Source organism: Zootoca vivipara, chromosome 1 (assembly GCF_965207765.1).
Source record: "Zootoca vivipara chromosome 1, rZooViv2.hap1.1, whole genome shotgun sequence".
NCBI lineage: Eukaryota > Metazoa > Chordata > Lepidosauria > Squamata > Lacertidae > Zootoca > Zootoca vivipara.
Window position 1 is genome coordinate 28292768 of NC_142582.1, and position 19970 is coordinate 28312737.

A 19970-nucleotide genomic window follows, 5' to 3' on the forward strand; every position below is an offset into this window, starting at 1 on the left:
TCTGCCTATGCTGCTGCCAGAATGCAGTGGTGAGGTGGGGAGGAAGCGGATCTGCTGTCTGAAGCAAATGGATTTGCTTTGTCTCATTGATAGGCCTCCCCTGAGCATTGCTCTCACAAAACCAGGAGGCAAGCTTTTTGTTTTGAAAATGAGAAATTTTCTTTTGAATTCCCCTCCTCTATTACTGAGTGTTCCTTGCCAGCACTTACTATTTCCAGTTACCAGGGGGGGAAACCCAATTTAACATATGGGGACTTTTGTCCTCTTTCTTTCTTTCTTTCTTTCTTTCTTTCTTTCTTTCTTTCTTTCTAAGAGGAGGGAACTTGCTACTTTATTTTCAGTCTTCCAGCCTCCTGAGAGTGAGAACTGGCATATCCATTCACTCATAACCAATTAAACTAACTTTTCTTCAAAACGTTATGTTAGAATAGTCATGTTGAAGCCAACTGGGAAGTCAGATCTGCAAGAAAACAATGTAATCCACATCCTACGGAAGCCAGTGGCAAGGTGACCCATATACCCTTAATAATGGGCACAATTTCGTAAGTCAGACTGGATTTAAGCACGCTTAGCCTAGACACACAGGGCATTTGACCAACTTTTGACATTTCAAGTAATTTCACTGTAACCTTGAAAGGAATCTTGCCATTTGGTTTCAGTACCAACAAAAGCTTCATTTCTGTTTATCCATCTGAAACTGGTAGCCTATTTTATGCCGTATTGTGAAATGTATTTTCTGCTCTGATCATAAGGCTCCAGGGGTTGGGGGTTGGAAATAGAAGTAAGAGCAGCAGCATCAACAGAAACCTATTGCAGCGCTGCATAAATTGTGTTTCATACTATATCTTTCTCTCTCTCTCTCTCTCTCTCTCTCCAGTGGTATACGGATAAAGATCATGGGATTGGAGGATTGGCTCATAACCATATTTACACCCATATGACCCACTTCATCAAGCAGTGTTTTGTGCTGTCATAAGACTGGGGAGCCACTTTGCTTTGCTCATGCTGATAACCGGTTTGTGAAGTTATTTCTGGGGTAGGTGGGAAAAGAGAGCACTTTCCTAATGTGTTGTCTTCATCTTTCATTGAGCTTAAGACAGTAGAATTGGATTTCTATGGATACTTGAATGAGATAATCATTTTTGCAATTCCTTTATAGCACAGTCCATTGAATATGAACCAAAGATCTGCAGGTCTCTTGTCACACAAGCAGGAGCTGACCTGACCTCCCCCCACTCCCTTCTCTGTCTTCTGTGTCTCAATTAGACACAGTGAGGGGAGCAAGAGTTTCCCTTGTGCAAAGCTTAGGGCGCCAGGCATGTGTGCCAGAACTGTTGGAAGTGCTGTAGTCTCAGTTTCTTCTTAAGTGACTGTTGCTCTATTGAATCAGATTAAATTGGATTTACACATTATTTCATTACAATAGGAGGGGGGGGAATTCTTTAATTTCTGCTTGATTGTCATACACAGTCAAGACTGGAGTCAGTAATTTCAAAGCTGAAGTATTTGATGGAAACTCAGAACTTTTAAGGCACACACTTTTTAAACATCAACACCACATGGGAAATAATCTAGAATAGCTCTAAAGCAAATTCTAGAATCAGCGCCACCACATTGTGCTTCTTCCAGAACTTTTTTTTATATTACAAACAAGACATCTTTCCATACTAAGTAGTATATAAATTTATAAACTGTCATCATTTGGTAACAACCCTCTAAAAATTGAATTATTGCTGGCTGCCCCTCCTGCATTCAGACCCAGGAGCGGCTCATCTGTTCCTTACACCTCTTTTCTAGTGAATGAAGCCAGATCCCACAAGTTGGCGATGGCAGAACACTTTTGAGTATCAGGAACAAGTGCTTATTTATAAAGAAGAGCTCCCATCCAATTGTTTTAGGTACCATCAGCATCATTTTTTCAAAGGACCAACTCATTGCAACAAAAACGTGATCATACCTATGTGCCTTAGATTTTGAAAACACGACAATGCAAGTGATTTTACCAAGAGCAGTATTCTGGGTAGCAATCTTCTTGATAATACCAGGGCTTGAGTTTTGTGAAACTTCATGCCAATGTGCCATAAAATCATGGTTCCCCCCCCCCATTTTATATGCAAGGTAAATTGTCGACACCTGGTCTTAAATGTAATAAAGTCATATTGTGATACCCGGGTCTATTTCTTGTGGGAGTTTTTTTGGACGTTAGCCATCATATATATTAATCATTTATTTGTTAACACAGTAAAATATTAAGAACATTCTATAATTGTGACAGTTCCTATTTGTTACTTTAGCAAAGTGTATCACAAGTGCATTATGTTAGTATCAGCTCCACTTGCTACGTGTGGCTGTTAGTGACATTAGGTGTGAATTCAAAACAGGCAAGAATGGGAGGTGAGGGGACCCCCCGGCACTGAGAAGAAAAACCAAAGCTCTGGGGAGGCACAGCACAGAAGAAAATGCATCCTTATAACATTAAATAAAGCCAACATTGATGAATTTAACATCTACCTTTTCTTTCTGTCTGTCTATATTAAGGCAAGAGTGGGGGAAGATCAGTAGCACATGGTATTTTCTATACTAGCTATATTCCCAGAATAAACTTGAATTTGGATGCCTGGATTTTAAAGAACAAACCGTGGTGATCATAGGGCAGACCCATACCTTTTTCCATTCATGGCTTGCTTTCACTAGATCAGGATAACTGTACTCTGCCTGCACAGTGGGTAAAAAGCAGCAAGCATCATAAATATAAGCATAGAGAATAGTTAGGATAAATATTTTATTTCCATGTAACAGCTCTTAAGATGTGAAAAACACAAGTGATTCTATTCACATATACACTTTACTTAAACTTTTGTAATAAATTACATCCAAGAAATTCAGCAGTTGTGGCCAGGAAATATGAAATTAAAAGTAAATAGAACACTACCATTTGCATTTTATTATTACTTCTTTGTGTGATTTCAGAATGTTGGGATTAACATTGGAATAGCAAAATTCACGCAAAACCAGAATATGTAAATAATAATTTTAAAAAAACAAACCTCAAAAATGCTGAACGAAAAATGAAGGGTGCCATTAAATACGCTGATTTGTTAGTATCAAGGAAACTATTCAGAGGAAATTTCTGATTTTCCTTTGATCAGCAACTTATTAAAAACACCAGCAGTCTCTTTCCAGTAACAAATTGTTTTGCCTTGCTATGCTAGACTCACCTTACCACAACTGGATTGCTACAACTACACTAACAAAACACTTTATTCTTAATGTGACTTCTCTAAATTTACATATACAATTGTATTAAACTAAACTTTTGTTTGGGGTGGGTGGGGGGGAGTAGCACAATTTGCATCATATGAAATTGGATTATGCTAAGCAGAATCTGATAAGAGAACAAGCTGCGGTCCAAAAATAGCATTAGAAGCAATGCTTTCTGTTATGTCCATCTGATTTAGCCTAATTTTGGCACAAGAGCAGCTGGCGTAATGTTACTGTTTGAAGTAGAAGGCATATGGAGATGGAAAGCCCAGATTCACACTCTGCAGTCATTGAACAATGACAGCTTGTGCAGATGCGTGCGGTGCATTTCTCAGGCCCTGCCCTGCCGAAGATGACCCTCTTCAGTTTCCGCTGGTGCTGTGGTTTGCTGCCTGTGCAGATGCTTGCTTGCCCAAGTGTGCACTGACAAACTATAGGCCTCTTTCCAGATGCAACACTGCTGTTGTTTGCACCGCGTTAACCCCCCGGGGGCTGGTGTTCCATGCAAATCCTGTCTGCTATCTGCACATGGATGGCAGTTGTCATGTCACCTTAACCTTTAGCTCTGCATTTACAGCAGGAATAATGCTCTCTCGCAGAGACAAATAGGGGGGGAAAGCTCCATTAGAAAAGTGTACTCTACCAAAGGCCCAGGATTATTTTCTTCAGGACTCCCTAGTACTCACTACAATTGCCATCCAGTTTTTGTCATCTGATGAACCAGCAGCAGCTAGCATGGGCTGAAGCATCCAGTAGGCCAGGCATCCCCAAACTTCGGCCCCCCAGATGTTTTGGACTACAATCCCCCTCTTCCCCGACCACTGGTCCTGTTAGCTAGGGATCATGGGAGTTGTAGGCTAAAACATCTGGAGGGCTGCAGTTTGGGGATGCCTGCAGTAGGCAAACTTGCATGGATCTGATGTGGAGAAATGGGATCCCTTCAGATGGTGGGCTATAAGTCCCACCATCCCAGACCATTTGGCTACACTGCCTGGGGCTGATGGAAGTTTGAGTCTACCACCACCAGATAAGCAACAAGTTAGGGTTAAAGCCATTTCCAAGTTGCCTCCATAAAATGGAACCATGTCCCATTTGGCTCTAGGAATTGTTGCATGCTTGTGCACACATGCACACACACAAGGCCTTGAAATTCAACCAATGAGAGAAAGACACACAGTCTTCTGTACACACGAGATTGAGCTCTGGCACATGTGAGCTGCCCAGACACTTCGTAGAAGAGCCTGGTTTCACATGTGCAAGAGCTTTGAGTGCCAGTACAAGCTGAACGGGGTCTTCAAGGGGGCCGATTTTCACTCCCCACTAATGTTGCACAGAATTCCCTGTATAGTTCTGCTGCTACAAGCTGTGTAGAGCCATGCACACGACTGCAGAACTCCGCTAAGGATTAGGTTAGGCAACTTTGAAGGTACAAAAAGCAGCCATTCTGAGATCTGCAGCAATTCCCTCGACACAGAAAGCCCAAAGGAATTTGTTCCTGGTATTCAAAAGCACTGGTGCATTTATAAGATCTGATTTTGCGTGGAATAATCAATCAGCATGCCTCCAACAACAACAACAACAAAAACAAAAACACAAGCCTGTTAAAAACTAAAGACATATAAAAAATATATAATACTGTCCCGCTTTTATTCCACCTTCTCCCACCCTTGCTTGCAGCCCACTTCTGCCCTTCTCTCCCAGGGAAGCACAGTGGGATGGCCAGTTGCCTAGTTTTATATAGATGCAGACAGTCGGCTCTGCTCTGTCGACATTCTACTCCAGCATGAGTACCTGTGCACACGGTCATGGGGGCAAGCCAGATCTACCGAGGGGAAGTGTGATTGCCTACTCAATTGAAGGCAAGGGATGGGTGCCTTTCTGCCCCCCTGGCTCTCTGTGTCAATAGCTAAAACTGGCCAGGGGTAGGCTCCACTGAGTCCTACTGGTATCCTTTCCCAGCATATGAAGCTGCATGTGGGAGAGGAGATGGATCCTGCCCAGGGTTTATTCTTGCTATTTGGCTGCTAATACAAATTTTAGGACCATAATAAAATCTACACAGTCTATTTTTTTATTTAAAAAATGTCTTCATTCCAAACATACGGAAATGCATGCCTTTTGTTTAGAAATTTAGCTAAACAACTAACAAAGGCCAAGTTCCTTTTTTTTCTTTTGGCAAAACAGGGGCTTTATGCCAATAAGCTTGCCCTCTGAAAATTAGGGTCAGAATTCCCATTCACTTCAATGGGATCGTGATATCAAAGTTAATTGACAGCGGCAGACAATTCAGCCAAGTTTGGAGCACATTACAGTCTGGTTGATATGAACGGAAGAGTTAAGCAGACTCCTTCCTCTTCCCCTGAAATCAATATGACTTATAAGTGCTTAACTTTGCCTAGATTTTTGTCTAGAATTTATTGGAGAGAAAAAAAGCAGCATTTTTAAAAAAATTTAAAATAATAATAACAATACTAGCATGCATTTGATGACAGAATGAAAAGAACCCCCTAGCAAAAATATAGGTAGGATTTATACCTGGATAAACTCAATACCTGCCTATGACTAGACAAGTGTATAACATCGCATAGGAATTGAAGGGCAAGTATTCAGAGGTGTCAAGCAATGGCCCAAAGACCATCCTTGATGAGGGAGTGGAAATCTTACTCCCCATCTCTGTAAAGAATTATAATACAGTAAGCTAGGGGGGGGGACCCGTGGATTTACCACCACAATGCAGCTGTTGGACTAACCACTGCAACATTTAGTACAGTACAGTATAAGATATTGTAATAACAGCTTGCATTCACAACAAATACTGTATGGATATTGCACATCAATGGATGTGGCATTCCCCGCCCCCGCCCCCCAACAAGATGAGAGCATGTTAACGATATCCTATATAACTTTATATATTATATTACTTTATCTTTCCAGTTACATATAAATTTAAATATTAAATATCCAGTATTAAATCAAGGAAAATTGCACAAATATAGGGTCCGATCCTGAAAGTCACACACGCATACACACCCACACACATACACCCACACATACATACATACAAGCCATGATATTTAACGGAGTGGGGGCGGGACTTCTGGTTTCTTCTGGTTAAAGAGTCCGCAGGGTTGAGCCACATCTCGTTTAAAAATAACTCTCAAAGCTAACATTTCTTTTGTTATCTCGGATCTCCTCAAATAGCTGGCTGAAAGCTAAGCTATAAGAAGAACAGGACGGGGCTGGGGGCGGGGAGCTGTTTTCAAGTTTGTTTGTCTGCTGAGATGGAGAAGCTATGAAAATATGTTGCATGAGCAAAGAATGAAAAATGCAGTCCAAGGCTACTGAACAGATAGAAAGAGACACTGTTCACTTCTTGAATGGATGACATAGGTTGAATCAGCTGGACCCCACCCCCAAGCATGGAGGGTACAGGATTCTCACTGGCTAGAGTTAATTTCTGCACAGATTAGGGCCCGGGCAATAAGCAGACAGCGAACCAAAGCACGTATTGCACTACTTACATTACCAGTGCTACTTTGGGATGAAAGACAGGTTGTACAACGAAAGGATCAAATCGCGTACAGGTTTATGATTGTGGCACTCCTCACATCTGTTTATAAAAATAAACTGAAGAGCAAGTCATAGACAAGTCTCGCGGTCCACACCTTTCCCTGAGTCCGCTTTCTTCTCTTTTCGGCTTTCAGTGCTAGGTTGGAGGGAGGGAAAGGAGAAAAAAAGAGAGGAAAAGTCTTGCTGTTGCACAGTGCCACCCATCACATTTGCTTTTTAAAAAAATAATGGAGGGAGGGGCTGGGGAAGGATCCACCACTCAAGCCATACTGTTTGCCTTAGCTTTTCATGCTGCCATGTACAGCCTGGGGGAGCGAGAGCAGAAATGCCACTGTTAGGTATGCATGTATGGTCATGAAGAACGCTGGCCAACATCAGCAGGAAGGCAAAGAAGAGAAGAACAACAACAACCACAGAGATACCAAACTCAAGATTGATTGGGCGTACGAATCTGTGAGCATGCAAGCGAGAGAGAGATCACGACACGGTTTAAAGGGCACCCGTTTCCTTTGCAAATAATAACCAGTCATGTGCTTTAATGCCGGCATTTTATGTTGCACAAACAAGAAGATGGGTAATTGGTTGGTTGTACTGTCATCTGCACAGTCATGGGCAAACACATGACTTGGACTGAGCTTGCCTACACATAGGGTTTGGAAGACATACTTCTGAGCACCCAGCATATGCGCCCAAATGTTAAAGAGGTGCACCATCAGCTAGTATGCACACCTTTTACTTACGCCTTCCAAAACAAAACTCAAACCACCACCCGCCTCTCTCAAAAGGCTTAGGCTGCATCTTCACCTCATTTCCCTTTTACTTCATTTTCATTCAGACCATGTGGGTCCCCCTCTGCTGCTTCCCATGGGTTTGCAGAAGGCACCACTGAGTGCAACACAAGATTTCCTTGTAAGGGCAGGATGCCTGCTTTCAACAGTTCTGCTGCTCCTTCCAAGCAGCCCATATGCACTGTTCCCCTTCTCCCACAACATGGCAGCCACTTCAGAATGTTTGGGGAGAACATGTGAATTAAACCAGATGGGTGTTTCTCACCCAGTCAACAATGCCATGGTAAGGAAGATGACAATCAGGTGAGGAGGACCTATGCTATGGACTGCAGTGCCCATCAGCCACAGCAAGCAAAGCCAATGGCCACGGAGTATGAGAACTGTAGGTGGGCACCAGGTTGGCTATCATAGTTGGCTTTACCATCCTTGAATACATGGTTGCTGTGATAAATCTAAATCCTTTCCCTCTGGCTAGTCACAGGAGAACAGCATTGCTCTAAGACAGAAAGCACTATAGCAGGCATCCCCAAACTTTGGGCCTCCAGATGTTTTGGACTACAATTCCCATCATCCCTGACCACTGGTCCTGTTAGCTAGGGATCATGGGTGTTGTAGGCCAAAACATCTGGAGGGCCGCAGTTTGGGGATGCCTGCACTATAGTCAACGCACCCTGGGGTGAACAATATCCCTCTTTCGAATCTTAAATTTATTAATCAACCTTAAATTCATGGAGACCATGAGCCTAACAGTGGCAGGTTTTTAAAGCCAGATTAGAAGATCCACATTTACCCTACTGGTGGGCGCTGGGGGGGGGGGGCAGGGTACAGAATAAAAATGAGAAAAACTGAACCATAGCAAAAGCTGCACAACATTTTTGTAGCACGTCAGTGATTGTTCTGCACAGTAACAGATTTCACTGCGGATCTCCCGGCATCTTGGCATGCCCTGTCGCAAGGAACAGATCTCCCAAATGGTGGGGGTACTTCCCAGGTGGGTACCTTCTCTGGCCACTGCCATAACAGCCTTGCTGCCTCAGGCCAAAGGGGAGGTAGGCGAGTCCACCATCCTCTTCTCACAGCAGCCAACCAGATACATCTGGGAAGTCTGCAAATAGGACCTGAGTACTCTCCCCACTTCTGATTCCCAGAAACTGGTATTCAGAAACGTTCTGCCTCCAGCAGGTGGAGGTAGGACACAACCACTGATTACTTTATCCCTCCGTGGATTTTTCTAAACCTCTTTCAAAGCTGTCAGAGGAGTTGATCCATCACTACACTTTCTCTGCTGTCTATCCCCAGTTGCAAACCACAATGGTTTGATGTACCACAGTGGGAACAATCATTATGCAGCACCTTCAGATTAACAAACCTGCCTTTTTACTGTTTGATGATGTTCAATAAAACACACAATATTTCTTGTCATTCGGAAGTAATCCTTTTTGCATTTAATTGTGTACGCTTAATTCTATTCACAGCAAAGTGCTGGTGAGGAAACCCCCAAAGCCTATTTAAAAACAACAACCCATGGGGTGGGGGGGTGGGGGGGAGGATGACAAATACGGGCTTAATGCATGTCTCTACAGGTGCACTTCAGGGTAATTCAGGATTTGCTCAGATTCTTGATTTATTTTGATTTCAGTATGACTATTTCCCACTCATGTTGCAAACATGGGCATGGATTTCTCACATGGACTAAGGCTTGGGCTCCCCCCCCCTACAGTCCCCAGACAGTTCTGGGGTGGGTCAGGAGAAACCCCAGGACAGCACACAATGGGAGGGTGCGGGTCATTCCATATGGCAAGCTGAAACAGTCACCACAGCACCATGTTGAATTCCACCACAAGTCCCAAAATGGTGCATATTTTACTTTTACTCACCTCCCCTTTAAAATGGGTGTGACATGCTCTTTTAAAACAACAGTGGAGCGGGTGGAGCTAGGCCAGTCTTTCCCAACCATGCTCCTCCCAGATCAGGCATCCCCAAACTTCGGCCCTCCAGATGTTTTGGACTACAATCCCCCTCTTCCCCGACCACTGGTCCTGTTAGCTAGGGATCATGGGAGTTGTAGGCCAAAACATCTGGAGGGCCGTAGTTTGGGGATGCCTGTCCCAGATGTTCTGAACTTGAAGCTTCCAAGGCCTTGCTGGCTGGGGCTGATGGGAATTGTATGGAAGGCACCAGGTTGGGGATTGCCGAGCTAGATTCTGCATGACCCAAAGGCTTGCAAGAAGTGTAGGGAAGGTGTTGAGAAACCCATCTAGATTTGGAAAGGGAGGCTATCTGTGTGGGGAGAGGAGGGGGAAGCTCTGTTGCACAAGTGTCAGTCCCTGTGAAGGGCTTCCGTTGACAGGGAAATCCCGCCCAGGGGTCTTGCAAACATTGCCCCATTTCATACAATCAGCAGCCACAAGCGACATTGAAGTACTGGCCTGGAAGGTCAGCAACATCTGCATAACAATGCAACTGCACAGAAGTCCAGTCTGTATAATTCTTACTATCTTAATAATTTTAAAAAGTGACAATCTTGTGAACTGAGCCTCTGCTCTGCATCATACAGGGGTTGTATTGTACTGGGCCATAGCAGTGGCATTCCAGCCGAACATGTGGACTGGGGAAGGGTTTATCAACTCACAAACAGATCAAGGTTGTCAGCTCCAGGTTTTGGACTGCTCTTTGGCAATATACACCCTCTACAAGCTCCTACTTCCTCTGTAACGTGACCCCCACCCTTCACTGCGAGGACCCCTCGCTGGAATGTAAGGACATTTGACACCAGTCCTGATTGATCATCTTGTTTATGCTGCTCGGGGAGAGGAAGAACATTGCAAAAGCAACATGCCATTTTGGGGTGACAAAATGTCAGAAGTCGAACAGAGATTCTTTGTTTCAGTTAATTCGCTGGAGTTCAATAACTATGGCTAAAGTTGGCATATGTAATGAGTGCATCTGATATCTCCAGGAGATTGCTAGGGTTCTGAAGTTTGCCTGAATTACAGTGTTTAGAAAATGAATGCATTTGTGGCATCCGATCTCAGAATAACAGATAGGCGTGTTTTCCAAGCGGCCTTCAAAACATGCATTCCGTACCCTTCTAGTAAATTTTGTCTCCCCAAAATTTACACACAGTAAGTTAGAGAGGTTTCCAAAAGACGCCATTTAGTAGTGGGGAAGGAATCAAGGCAGAGGTTCAGGGGCAGGGTCTTACCTTTGGGGAATCAGCTTCAAGAGAGATTAGGTAGGGGAGCTTATAGTAGAAATGTGATAATGGAACAATTAAGTAGAAAAATCATGTTAATTCAAAAGGAATGGCAATTGGGGGAAATAGTGGTTAAACACAGTTGCATGTATACTCAGTTAAACGTATCAAATAGAGATGCCACCATAAAAATGGCCATCTGCTTTTACAGTTTCACAATTAATTTAAGATAGAAGCTAGCCAATACTTGAATGCAACTTGACACAGGGGCTTAACAGTGTCCTGCTCTCCCCCCTGCTCAGTGTACAATATATGTCTACACACACACCTCAGGAATCCCCAACCAGACTCCCCTTTTGACCCGGGCTCAAACTACTAGGAAACAGCTACAGCTCAGTGGCTGGGAATATGCTTTGCCCACAAACAGTCCCGGGTTCAATCCTTGGGAACTTCCTAGCGAGCTGCTGCCAGTCATTGCAGACAATACTGAATTTGATGGACCAATAATCTGGCTTGATATAAAGTAGCATCCTCTGTCCCAGATTGTGATGAAAAGGGGAGAGCAAGGCTCTGTCCAGCCCTAGGCCAACCTCTGGGTCTGCAGGTAGCTGCACCTGCACGGGAATTAATCATGCCTTCAATAATCGTTCAGTTCTTCTAAACAGTACTACTCTGAGCAGTCAGATTTTAATCAAGCCTCCATTTTGAAAGGGGTGTATGTGTGGCAGGAATGCAAATATGATTTATTTATTTTTTACTGTAGCTAATGTGAGCTGAATATGCTGATTCATCTTCTTACCCACAGAGTTGGAACAGAACAGCCACAGACGATCCTCAGTTTGTTATGTTTGGTGTACATGCTGTAAGCTATCTGAATTGCTCTTGTTTACAATAGCCTAGTTCGCCCTGAAAAGAGCGTGAAGTCAAGCATGATCCAATAGGGACCTGTGTTGTCTGAGAAACTCGCATGTAGGCTAAGAAGCACACCTACAGTCCTAGTTCTGCAAATCCAGTATAGTACAAAGCTAGGATTACAAATCATGTACGAGGCGCCTCAAACACGAGATGCTGTACCATAATTAAGAGACGAGCTCTCTTATGGATCCAGAAAGACCAGAGCATTAGGAATTATTATTATTACTATTATTATTATTATTAATTCATTTATTTATACCCCGCCCATCTGGCTGGGTTTCCCCGGCCACTCTGGAAAGGAACAGAACAGAGAATGCACTTGACAAGGATGTCAAAACATCTTCTCTCTCTCTCTCTCTTTTTTACCAGGAGTGGGAAGATTTATTTGCAGCCCACCACTAGTAAAGTTTAGTTTAGTTAGTAAGCTATTAAATTTATATCCTGCCCTTTCTCCCAAACTGCTCCCATATGGAGGAGGCATCATTAAGTGATGGACATGAATATCTACGCAGGGACTGAGCTGACACCTTTGGCTATTCCTGTTAGTCCATGGTGATTCCTGCTGGCCTAAGGAGAAAAGAAAGGGCCAGTTTGGATGACAGGTTGGCTCTGGAAACATCTTCAGAGACCTGGGGATTCTAGAGGCTCTGCTGGTGCAGCAGCTGAGAGTGTGGACTTGTGTAACGTGTGAATCCATACACTCTCCCCTCTGCTGTGATATTATGCTATTGGCTTCTACCTACAATCCCTGCAGCAGAATGGACTGAATGTGTTCATAAGATTCTCATTATCTGCCTTCAAAATTAAGTAGCTCAGCATTTTTATTTATTTTCTTCATCATCATCATCATCATCATCATCATAAATATTCTGCAGGCAACTATTTATCACTGAACTATTATGGTAAAAATATAGGATAATTTTTAAATAATAATAATAATAATAATATAAAAAACCTTTTAGAAGGAAAGCTGGACTCCTTATCCTTGGTATTGTCTGACGATATCAACAGTGTCTTCCACACAGCTGTTTTTGACATTTCATCAGAAATATTTATTACAGATGGGTCATCTCTAGAACAGAATGAGCACACAGAGAGAGGCAACCGGAATTTATTTTCTGCAGTACTGTGCAAACAAGGAACTAAAATAAACTCACTGATCGGCTTTAAAGTAGCCATAATGCAATATTTAGCCGATAATTTAGGCAATTCAGTCAATGGAGCATGAGGCTTCAAGGGAAAGGTCCATAACTCCATGAAAGAGCATGTGGTTTGCACAGGAAGAGCTACCAGGAACAATCCCTGGCATCATACAGCTTGATTGGAAGAGACCCCTGTTTGAAACTCTATAGCAGGCATCCCCAAACTTCGGCCCTCCAGATGTTTTGGACTACAATTCCCATCATCCCTGACCAGTGGTCCTGTTAGCTAGGGATCATGGGAGTTGTAGGCCAAAACATCTGGAGGGCCGCAGTTTGGGGATGCCTTCTCTATAGTTACTTACAGACCAAGAAATGGTTCAACCTTGATACATTGATTTAATAGTGGCTTCAGAATGTCTGTGCCCCGCTTTCCCAGCTCTCTATGCACTAATACAAAACAAACTAAGAGCTCCAGCCCAATAAAGTTCCCCTATTCATTTCAGGGGAGTAGGTAGGGCATCTATACATGTAAAGCTTATATAGACTGTAAAGCTGGGGGCAGAGGTTGCTCTGTTTTTTTTTTTCTGCTCTGTAAAATTCTCAGGGGGCGGGGCTTTCAATTGAATAGAGGCAAAAATGCTTTAAACAAATAATGTGCAACAAAATTGGTTGTGAGATAGGTGGGTGCCATTGCCAGTGGGCTAAAAGGATGTTTTAAAGGTACAGTGCAAACTAAGAGCCAAAACGGATGTGATGTAGACCAGTGTTTCCCAACCTTGTGCCTCCAGCTGTTTTCGGACTACAATTCCCATCATTCCTGACCACTGGTCTTGCTAGCTAGGGATGATGGGAATTGTAGTCTCAAAACATCTAGAGGCACAAGGTTGGGAAACACTGATGTAGAAGATCTGTGAGCAGTCTCTCAATTTATTTATTTTTTAATTTTAAAGCGACTGTAGAATTAGAATTAGAAAAGGAGCAACAATGCTGTGGGGGGCAGTTTTCCCCCAATTAATATACAACCACCGGTACCACCAGAAGATGCTTTTAATCCTGCTGGCACAAAGAGGGAAGTATCTGCAGTGCTATTTTTCTAGAAAAAGAGGTGCTCACCATGAACACCACCCTTGTTTTCTTAGAATGTCAATGGTGCCCACCTGAAAGGTGACGGAACTGAGTTCCGGCTAAAAGAAGCCCTGAGTATCTTTATTGTGTGATTTTTTTTTGCAGGGTGTGTGCTAATAGTTGGGTGATCTGATCATGAATGCGCAACTTCACATTTCTTTCAGCTCCAATATGCCAAGGACAAACACAAGGCCCATTTGAACTTTGACCAGGGACAATTTTGTATCCCAGTGGTTTACCTGTAATGTGCATCTAGCGGTAACTGAACTGTGCCTTCCTCTTCCATCGCTAACATGCTTTGTTCCTCCTAGAGTGGGGAAAAACACAATAACTCAGATAGGAGCAAACACCACTCAGCTGCAATTGTTTCCACACACTTATAGATTCAGTCACGAGAAAGGAAAACAAGGTAATATCTTCTCTCTCTCTCTCTCTCTCTCTCTCTCTCTCTCTCTCTCTCTCTCTCTCTCTCTCTCTCTCTCTCCTCCCAAATTGTTTTACTCAAATTTTCCATAGCATGTCATCTTTCCTGTTAACTATTTTGTGAGTAAAAAAACAGGTGCCAAAGAGGGAGCTAATTTTCAGGGTGGAAAATTGTTCTCTCTAGGAAGGAAGGAAGTTAGCTAGTTAGTTTGGGGCATTTGTCCACGGTGTGAGCTCACCTGTGCACCTGCGTTACAAATGCCTAAATGGCCTGCAATCCAAGTAATAATTTTAATAATAATAATTTTATTATTTGTACCCCGCCCAGCTGAGCCTATGGCCAACTGGGTAGCAAAGACCCACACAGATGTGATAGTAGTGCATATCCTACAACTGTGTATACAACCCCCCAAGCTGAAAAGGGTTTCTTTGCTCCTTCTCTAGAGGCTCTTAGTACAGAAGCTACATCTTCACTCCATGTTCCAAGTGCCCATTGGCAGGCAATCTGAACAATATAACACAACACAATGGCCAATAACAATGGCACTAAACACTATTTATAGACTAATACAAATGATCAGAAATTACAACCAAAGTCTCTAAATCTTCTTTACCAGTCGCGGTAGAATAATTGAATGAAGCATTGAATGAAACAGACTGGTTATCTGGAAACTCTGCTCTGGCGATATTTAGTGACAGATTATGTATATATCGAACTTTTGAATTATTCTTATTGTTATTGGCCATCGTGTTGTGTTATATTGTTCAGCTCGTCTATATTGCAACACAGAGGTTTGTTCATTGGCAGGCAATGGCAGTACAATGAAACTGGCCTCAGAATATTTAGAAATAAAATATGGACCAGTGGCAGAACAGACTAGCCTACCCCGCAGGTTGTTGTGAGGATGAAATGGGGAGGAAGAGAACTACATATGTCACCTCACACACCCCTTGAAGAAAATATGGGATACAAATGCAATCAATCAACAGACTGTGAATAAATATAATTTCTTGTCTCGACGCTGACTGCTCATCACAGATGGGATTTTCCTCTCTTATGTTGAAAAGCAAGTTGCAAAATTAAAATCTTGATCCAATCCAAGCAGCACCTTTAAAATATCCTGTCAGCTTCATTTCTATTTGTACAAAGAGCCCATTTCTATTTTTAAAGCCAGCATAATGGTGACTTTCCAATTACATTCCAGAGGCGCCGCTTCATATATATATTTATTTATTTTTATTCCTAGCTAATTTTGTCATTTCCAGGCTTCACAGCTGCCCAGGATTTTGACAGTTGAACAGGTTTAATAATAGCCTCAAATATTTAGCAATGCCCATAATATGTATAAAAAAAAAACCTGATAATAACTCCTCAAAAAAGACAGCGATTGAAAATAAAAAAGTAGGTTTTATTTATTTATATATATTTTTAAAAGGTGTACATTCCTAGTTTTGTTTTTCTGTCACCATTCAGGTCTAAAAAGAAAAGAAAAAACAAGGGAAATACCAGACTGAAAAGCAAAGGACTCCTGCAACGATTGCGAAAAACACACCCATCTCCCTTGAGTCGCTTCTGCATTATGAGGGACAGAACATATCACTTGGTAGAAAGTCCTATATGGCTGTGCCGTGGGGGGAAAGGATGCACAACTGAATCAATTTCCAGAAGGAAAAGGTGGATGGAGAGTAGAAAGGGGGCAAGTCATTACACGCTGCAAAGCCCTTATTCCCCTATCCTTGATGTCCAGGCCTGCCCTCCACTAGACACAGGTTATTGGGGTCACTAATGAGATAACGCTCCTAGAAAGTGATTAACTGTGGGCGGTGGGTTCAGTAGTGCAGTGGAGCAGAAATGCAGACTGGGGTGAGTTTGCTGGCTCCCTCTCCAGTACCTTTCTCCTCTCTGAGGAGCGATGGTTATCATCTGGTATCTGCTAGTGTTGTAAGCTTGGGCAAGGAGGTTAGAAGGTGGGTGTGGCCTGGTATATGATGCCATTTATTTGGCAGGGTAGGGTTGGTAGGCAGAATCCCATGTCAGGTGAGCGGACTTCTGCTTGCACACTGGGATACCACCTTCTTCTTTTCCCCTACTCCTGCAACCCCACGTGAGCAGATTTTGAGGGCATGCAGGGGGAGGAGAGGAAGGCGAAGTCCTATTGAGGAATCAGAAGTCCGTTCCGCTCGTGCAAGGATAGCGCAGGATACAACTCAATCGTTTCAAAGATGTGTGCATGAGCACCTGAGCCTGGGTTAAAACTTTGCTTCTGTGGGCAAAGTTCCCAGAGACACTTAGATTCGCTGCATGAAAGCATTCTCATATTTCACAGAGATAAGCTTAGGCTGTAAATTTCATGCTGTATTCATTTGATCAAGTGTGAAAAGAAAGAAAGAAAGAAAGAAAGAAAGAAAGAAAGAAAGAAAGAAAGAAAGAAAGAAAGAAAACGTACCTCTTTTTCAGCATCCTCCAACTTCTTTTTCTTGCTCTCTGGCATCAAATCATCCAACCAGCTGAGCTCCCGTTTCGTGAAAAATAAGTCCATGAGTTTTCTAACAAACACCAGGGCCAAGACCTGTTCAAAGATGTTTATAATATGGTAAGATATCGTGGACAGCTGTAAAAGGTATGTTTCTTAAAAGACAAAGTCCAAAAGAAACAGAGGCCTAATCCTAAAATGGCAAAATTTGTGGGTACGAAACTAAAGTAACACCGCTAGGGTTGTCATATGTCTGGAATTTCCCAGACATATCCGGAATACTGCAGTCGGCAGCAGTGTCTGGGCGGAAATCGGGAAAATGTCCGGGAAAATCCGGAGATGTAGCAACCCATGTCAGCAGTGTCATTTTTGCCAATTTCCCATAAAAATAACCCACAGACGTCAATTTCTTTTTTGCCACCTTTGCCAAAAAAGGCTTAACAACTTTTCTGTCCAGATTTTCACTGTTTGAAATATAGCAACCCTTAACCCCACCGAGTTCAAAAGCAGTTTTATATTAGTATTCTTTTATTTTCAATTCATGTAAAATTATGTATGGGATTAAATTTGCAGATTTCAATTTTTTAATGGTCCTGACTTCTTATATTTTGCCTCATATTCAGTGACCCATCTGGCTAAACATGGCCTTGAATGAGAGCTGATAGTTTCAACAAAACCCAGAGGAATGAAAGAATGGTTTTTAGCAGGGGAGCCTAAGTATGGGAATATAACAACCAGCACACCAGAAAATATGATCTTCTCTTCGTCCTGGTTCCATTCTGCCTTTTTTCCAGCCCCATGCTCACAGAAGCAAAACAGGAAACAAAAATCATGAACATGGCTGATAAGTCTATAATTATTACTCAGAGACTTTACAATGTCAAATTACAACAAGAAGTTGCCTTACTCCCAGAGAATTATAGATGCCTAAAATCGTGGCCTAATTTTACAGCTGCCCCTTACTTATCTAACATCACTAACGAAGCTTATAGATGGGTCTACTCTAGAGCCCGCTTAGAGGCAATGCCCTCAGCGGTGCTGTAAAGCAAATTTATGCGGGTACCAATTCATGAGCACCTTTGCCCTTGCATGTCTAACAAGGTAGAATCTGTCACTCACATTCTTTTATTTTGTGAATTTTATAGTGAAGAACGAGCTCGACTTTTTAAATCAAAATTTACACCCTTACAATAGTATTTGGAATTTCCCCCGTAATCTTATGAGAATTCCTTCTGGAAGATTCCTCAAGCCCAGTGTCACATGACGTGGCCAAATTCTGCACTTTAGCTATTAAGAAACATAACTCCCTTCTATTGAATGACACATTGGAAATTCCTTCTGTGTAATTGTTCTATTTCTGGTGATGTTATTGCTGATTTTCTTTTGTTTGGAAATATGATATTCTGTATTGCTGGCTTTTGCTGTAATAAAAATTGAACTTGAACTTGCTGATAGGTCTTTAAAAAAAGTATTGATAGTTTCTGGGCAGACTTGAACCATTTATTTTTATGAGGTGAAAATAAAACACCACTGTCTAGAAGGTACAGTGGAAAGATTCCTATCTGAGCAGTAACCAAATTGTTTTTTTCCTTCACATAGACAAGCCTATTTTAATCTGGTAAAGGCACTGATTCAATTTAGAGGTGAACAGTAATGCTAAGGTTTAGGGAGGCTTTTAATGTTTAATAGATTATTGTATTTTATTTTTCTGTTGGAAGCTGCCCAGAGTGGCTGGGGAAACCCAGCCAGATGGGCGGGGTATAAATAAAAATTATTATTATCATCATCATCATCATCATTATCATGTGTTTTTATCTAGATTAGCCTATTTTGAACAAGCAATTATTTAAGAGAAACTTGGCATTTGCAGTTTTTTTAAAAAGCAAAAAATCCTCTTCGTTGAAGATAAGCAGGTCTGGGTCTGATCCTGCAAAAATAAAGCGGGGTAAAGAAGAACCTATTGATAAATAGCTTCCAACCATCTCCATGGACTTTCTCCCCTGAAGGGCACCTTTTGACTCTCTGTAAGCTTAGTTAATATCAGTTATTCAATTTTGCTTTTATGGATTGCCTGGACCTTCTAGACTCCAGAAAACGGATCCATACCATCATAGGAAAGACAATGGCAGCTCTTGAAGCCTTGATAACCCACAGCAGCACAAGACAGCTCAGCTGGATGACGGTGAAGAGGTGGACTTTTCGGAGCGGGACATGCCTCAGGTAGATGAAGTCAGGCTGGTGTTTGGCAGGCATCCAGAATAACTTGATTCTGTCAAAAAGCTGAGGAAGGAAAAGAAATCTGGGAGGCAGGGAAATGCAAGTCATTCCTCTACAGACCCTCTACAGATGAAACATTTAAAAGAGGAAGGATAAATGGCTGTAACAAAGGGAATTCGGAAGGTAAAGACACAAGCATAGCTGTCTTCAGGACACCACATTAATTCTCTGTGTTGAGTCGCCCCATCCTCCTCTCATCACATATGCTGAATATCCCCAAGGACACAAGCACAACATGAGCATCTGCAGAGGCAGCCTTTGCACATACAACTGTAGCATGAGGGCTACTGTGTGACCTAAAGGTGTTTCCATGGCCCAAAAGCCTCCGCACAAACATCTATATGCAGGAAGGCCCCATCTCTGCAGGTGGCTGTGCTAGAGACACAAATGTCATGGGCAGGACTACTCAGCCCTACTCCCGGCTCCCGCGTTGCCATACATGGAAGCAACAACACCTGAATTGAATAACACAACAAGCACCAGCAAGAGGATGTGTGCAAGTGAGCCAGCTACACAAGTGTTGTGCAACCATGATTCAGTTCCTCGTTAGGCTGCTTAAGGATAGCCTGCGGTTTTAAATAGGGAACATGATGTGTTAGTATTTGTATTGTATTTGCATTATAAATGTATTTCACAAAGAATAAACGGTATTGGGGCAGTTGGAAGTTGCTTGCTTATTCTGTTAGTTCTGTCTTTGTGAATGTGAGAGGTGTGGGGACTTCATGCAGATGCTCTCTGGAGGATGCTGTGAGGACAGGCAAGCTATGGATTGTAAGTTATGCACTGCCACAAATGCGTT

The 19970-nt window shown here is 42.5% G+C and overlaps 2 protein-coding genes across 6 annotated transcripts in view; one reads left to right on the top strand and one right to left on the bottom strand.

Moving 5' to 3' along the window:
• DPP4 (dipeptidyl peptidase 4) overlaps positions 1 to 2167 on the top strand; it is a 59792-nt gene extending 57625 nt beyond the window's left edge. Inside the window, exon 26 of the mRNA XM_035132551.3 lies at positions 878 to 2167. Within this exon, the coding sequence (XP_034988442.1) occupies positions 878 to 976 (99 nt within the window). The 3' untranslated portion in view covers positions 977 to 2167. The remainder of the gene's footprint in view (positions 1 to 877) is intronic.
• A 601-nt stretch (positions 2168 to 2768) lies between these two features.
• The window catches only part of SLC4A10 (solute carrier family 4 member 10), a 165480-nt gene continuing 148278 nt past the window's right edge, over positions 2769 to 19970 (bottom strand). For 3 of the 5 annotated variants that reach the window (XM_088661102.1, XM_035132512.3, XM_088661098.1), the window contains 5 exons: positions 19001 to 19174; positions 16868 to 16990; positions 14237 to 14304; positions 12686 to 12802; positions 5436 to 6967 (listed from right to left, as the gene is read on the bottom strand). In XM_088661102.1, coding sequence (XP_088517228.1) covers positions 6901 to 6967; positions 12686 to 12802; positions 14237 to 14304; positions 16868 to 16990; positions 19001 to 19174 — 549 coding nt within the window. In that variant the 3' untranslated portion in view covers positions 5436 to 6900. Of the gene's footprint in view, positions 6968 to 10824; positions 10864 to 12685; positions 12803 to 14236; positions 14305 to 16867; positions 16991 to 19000; positions 19175 to 19970 lie in introns of all 5 variants that reach the window. The other 2 variants (XM_088661094.1, XM_035132522.3) reach the window with 2 other exon arrangements.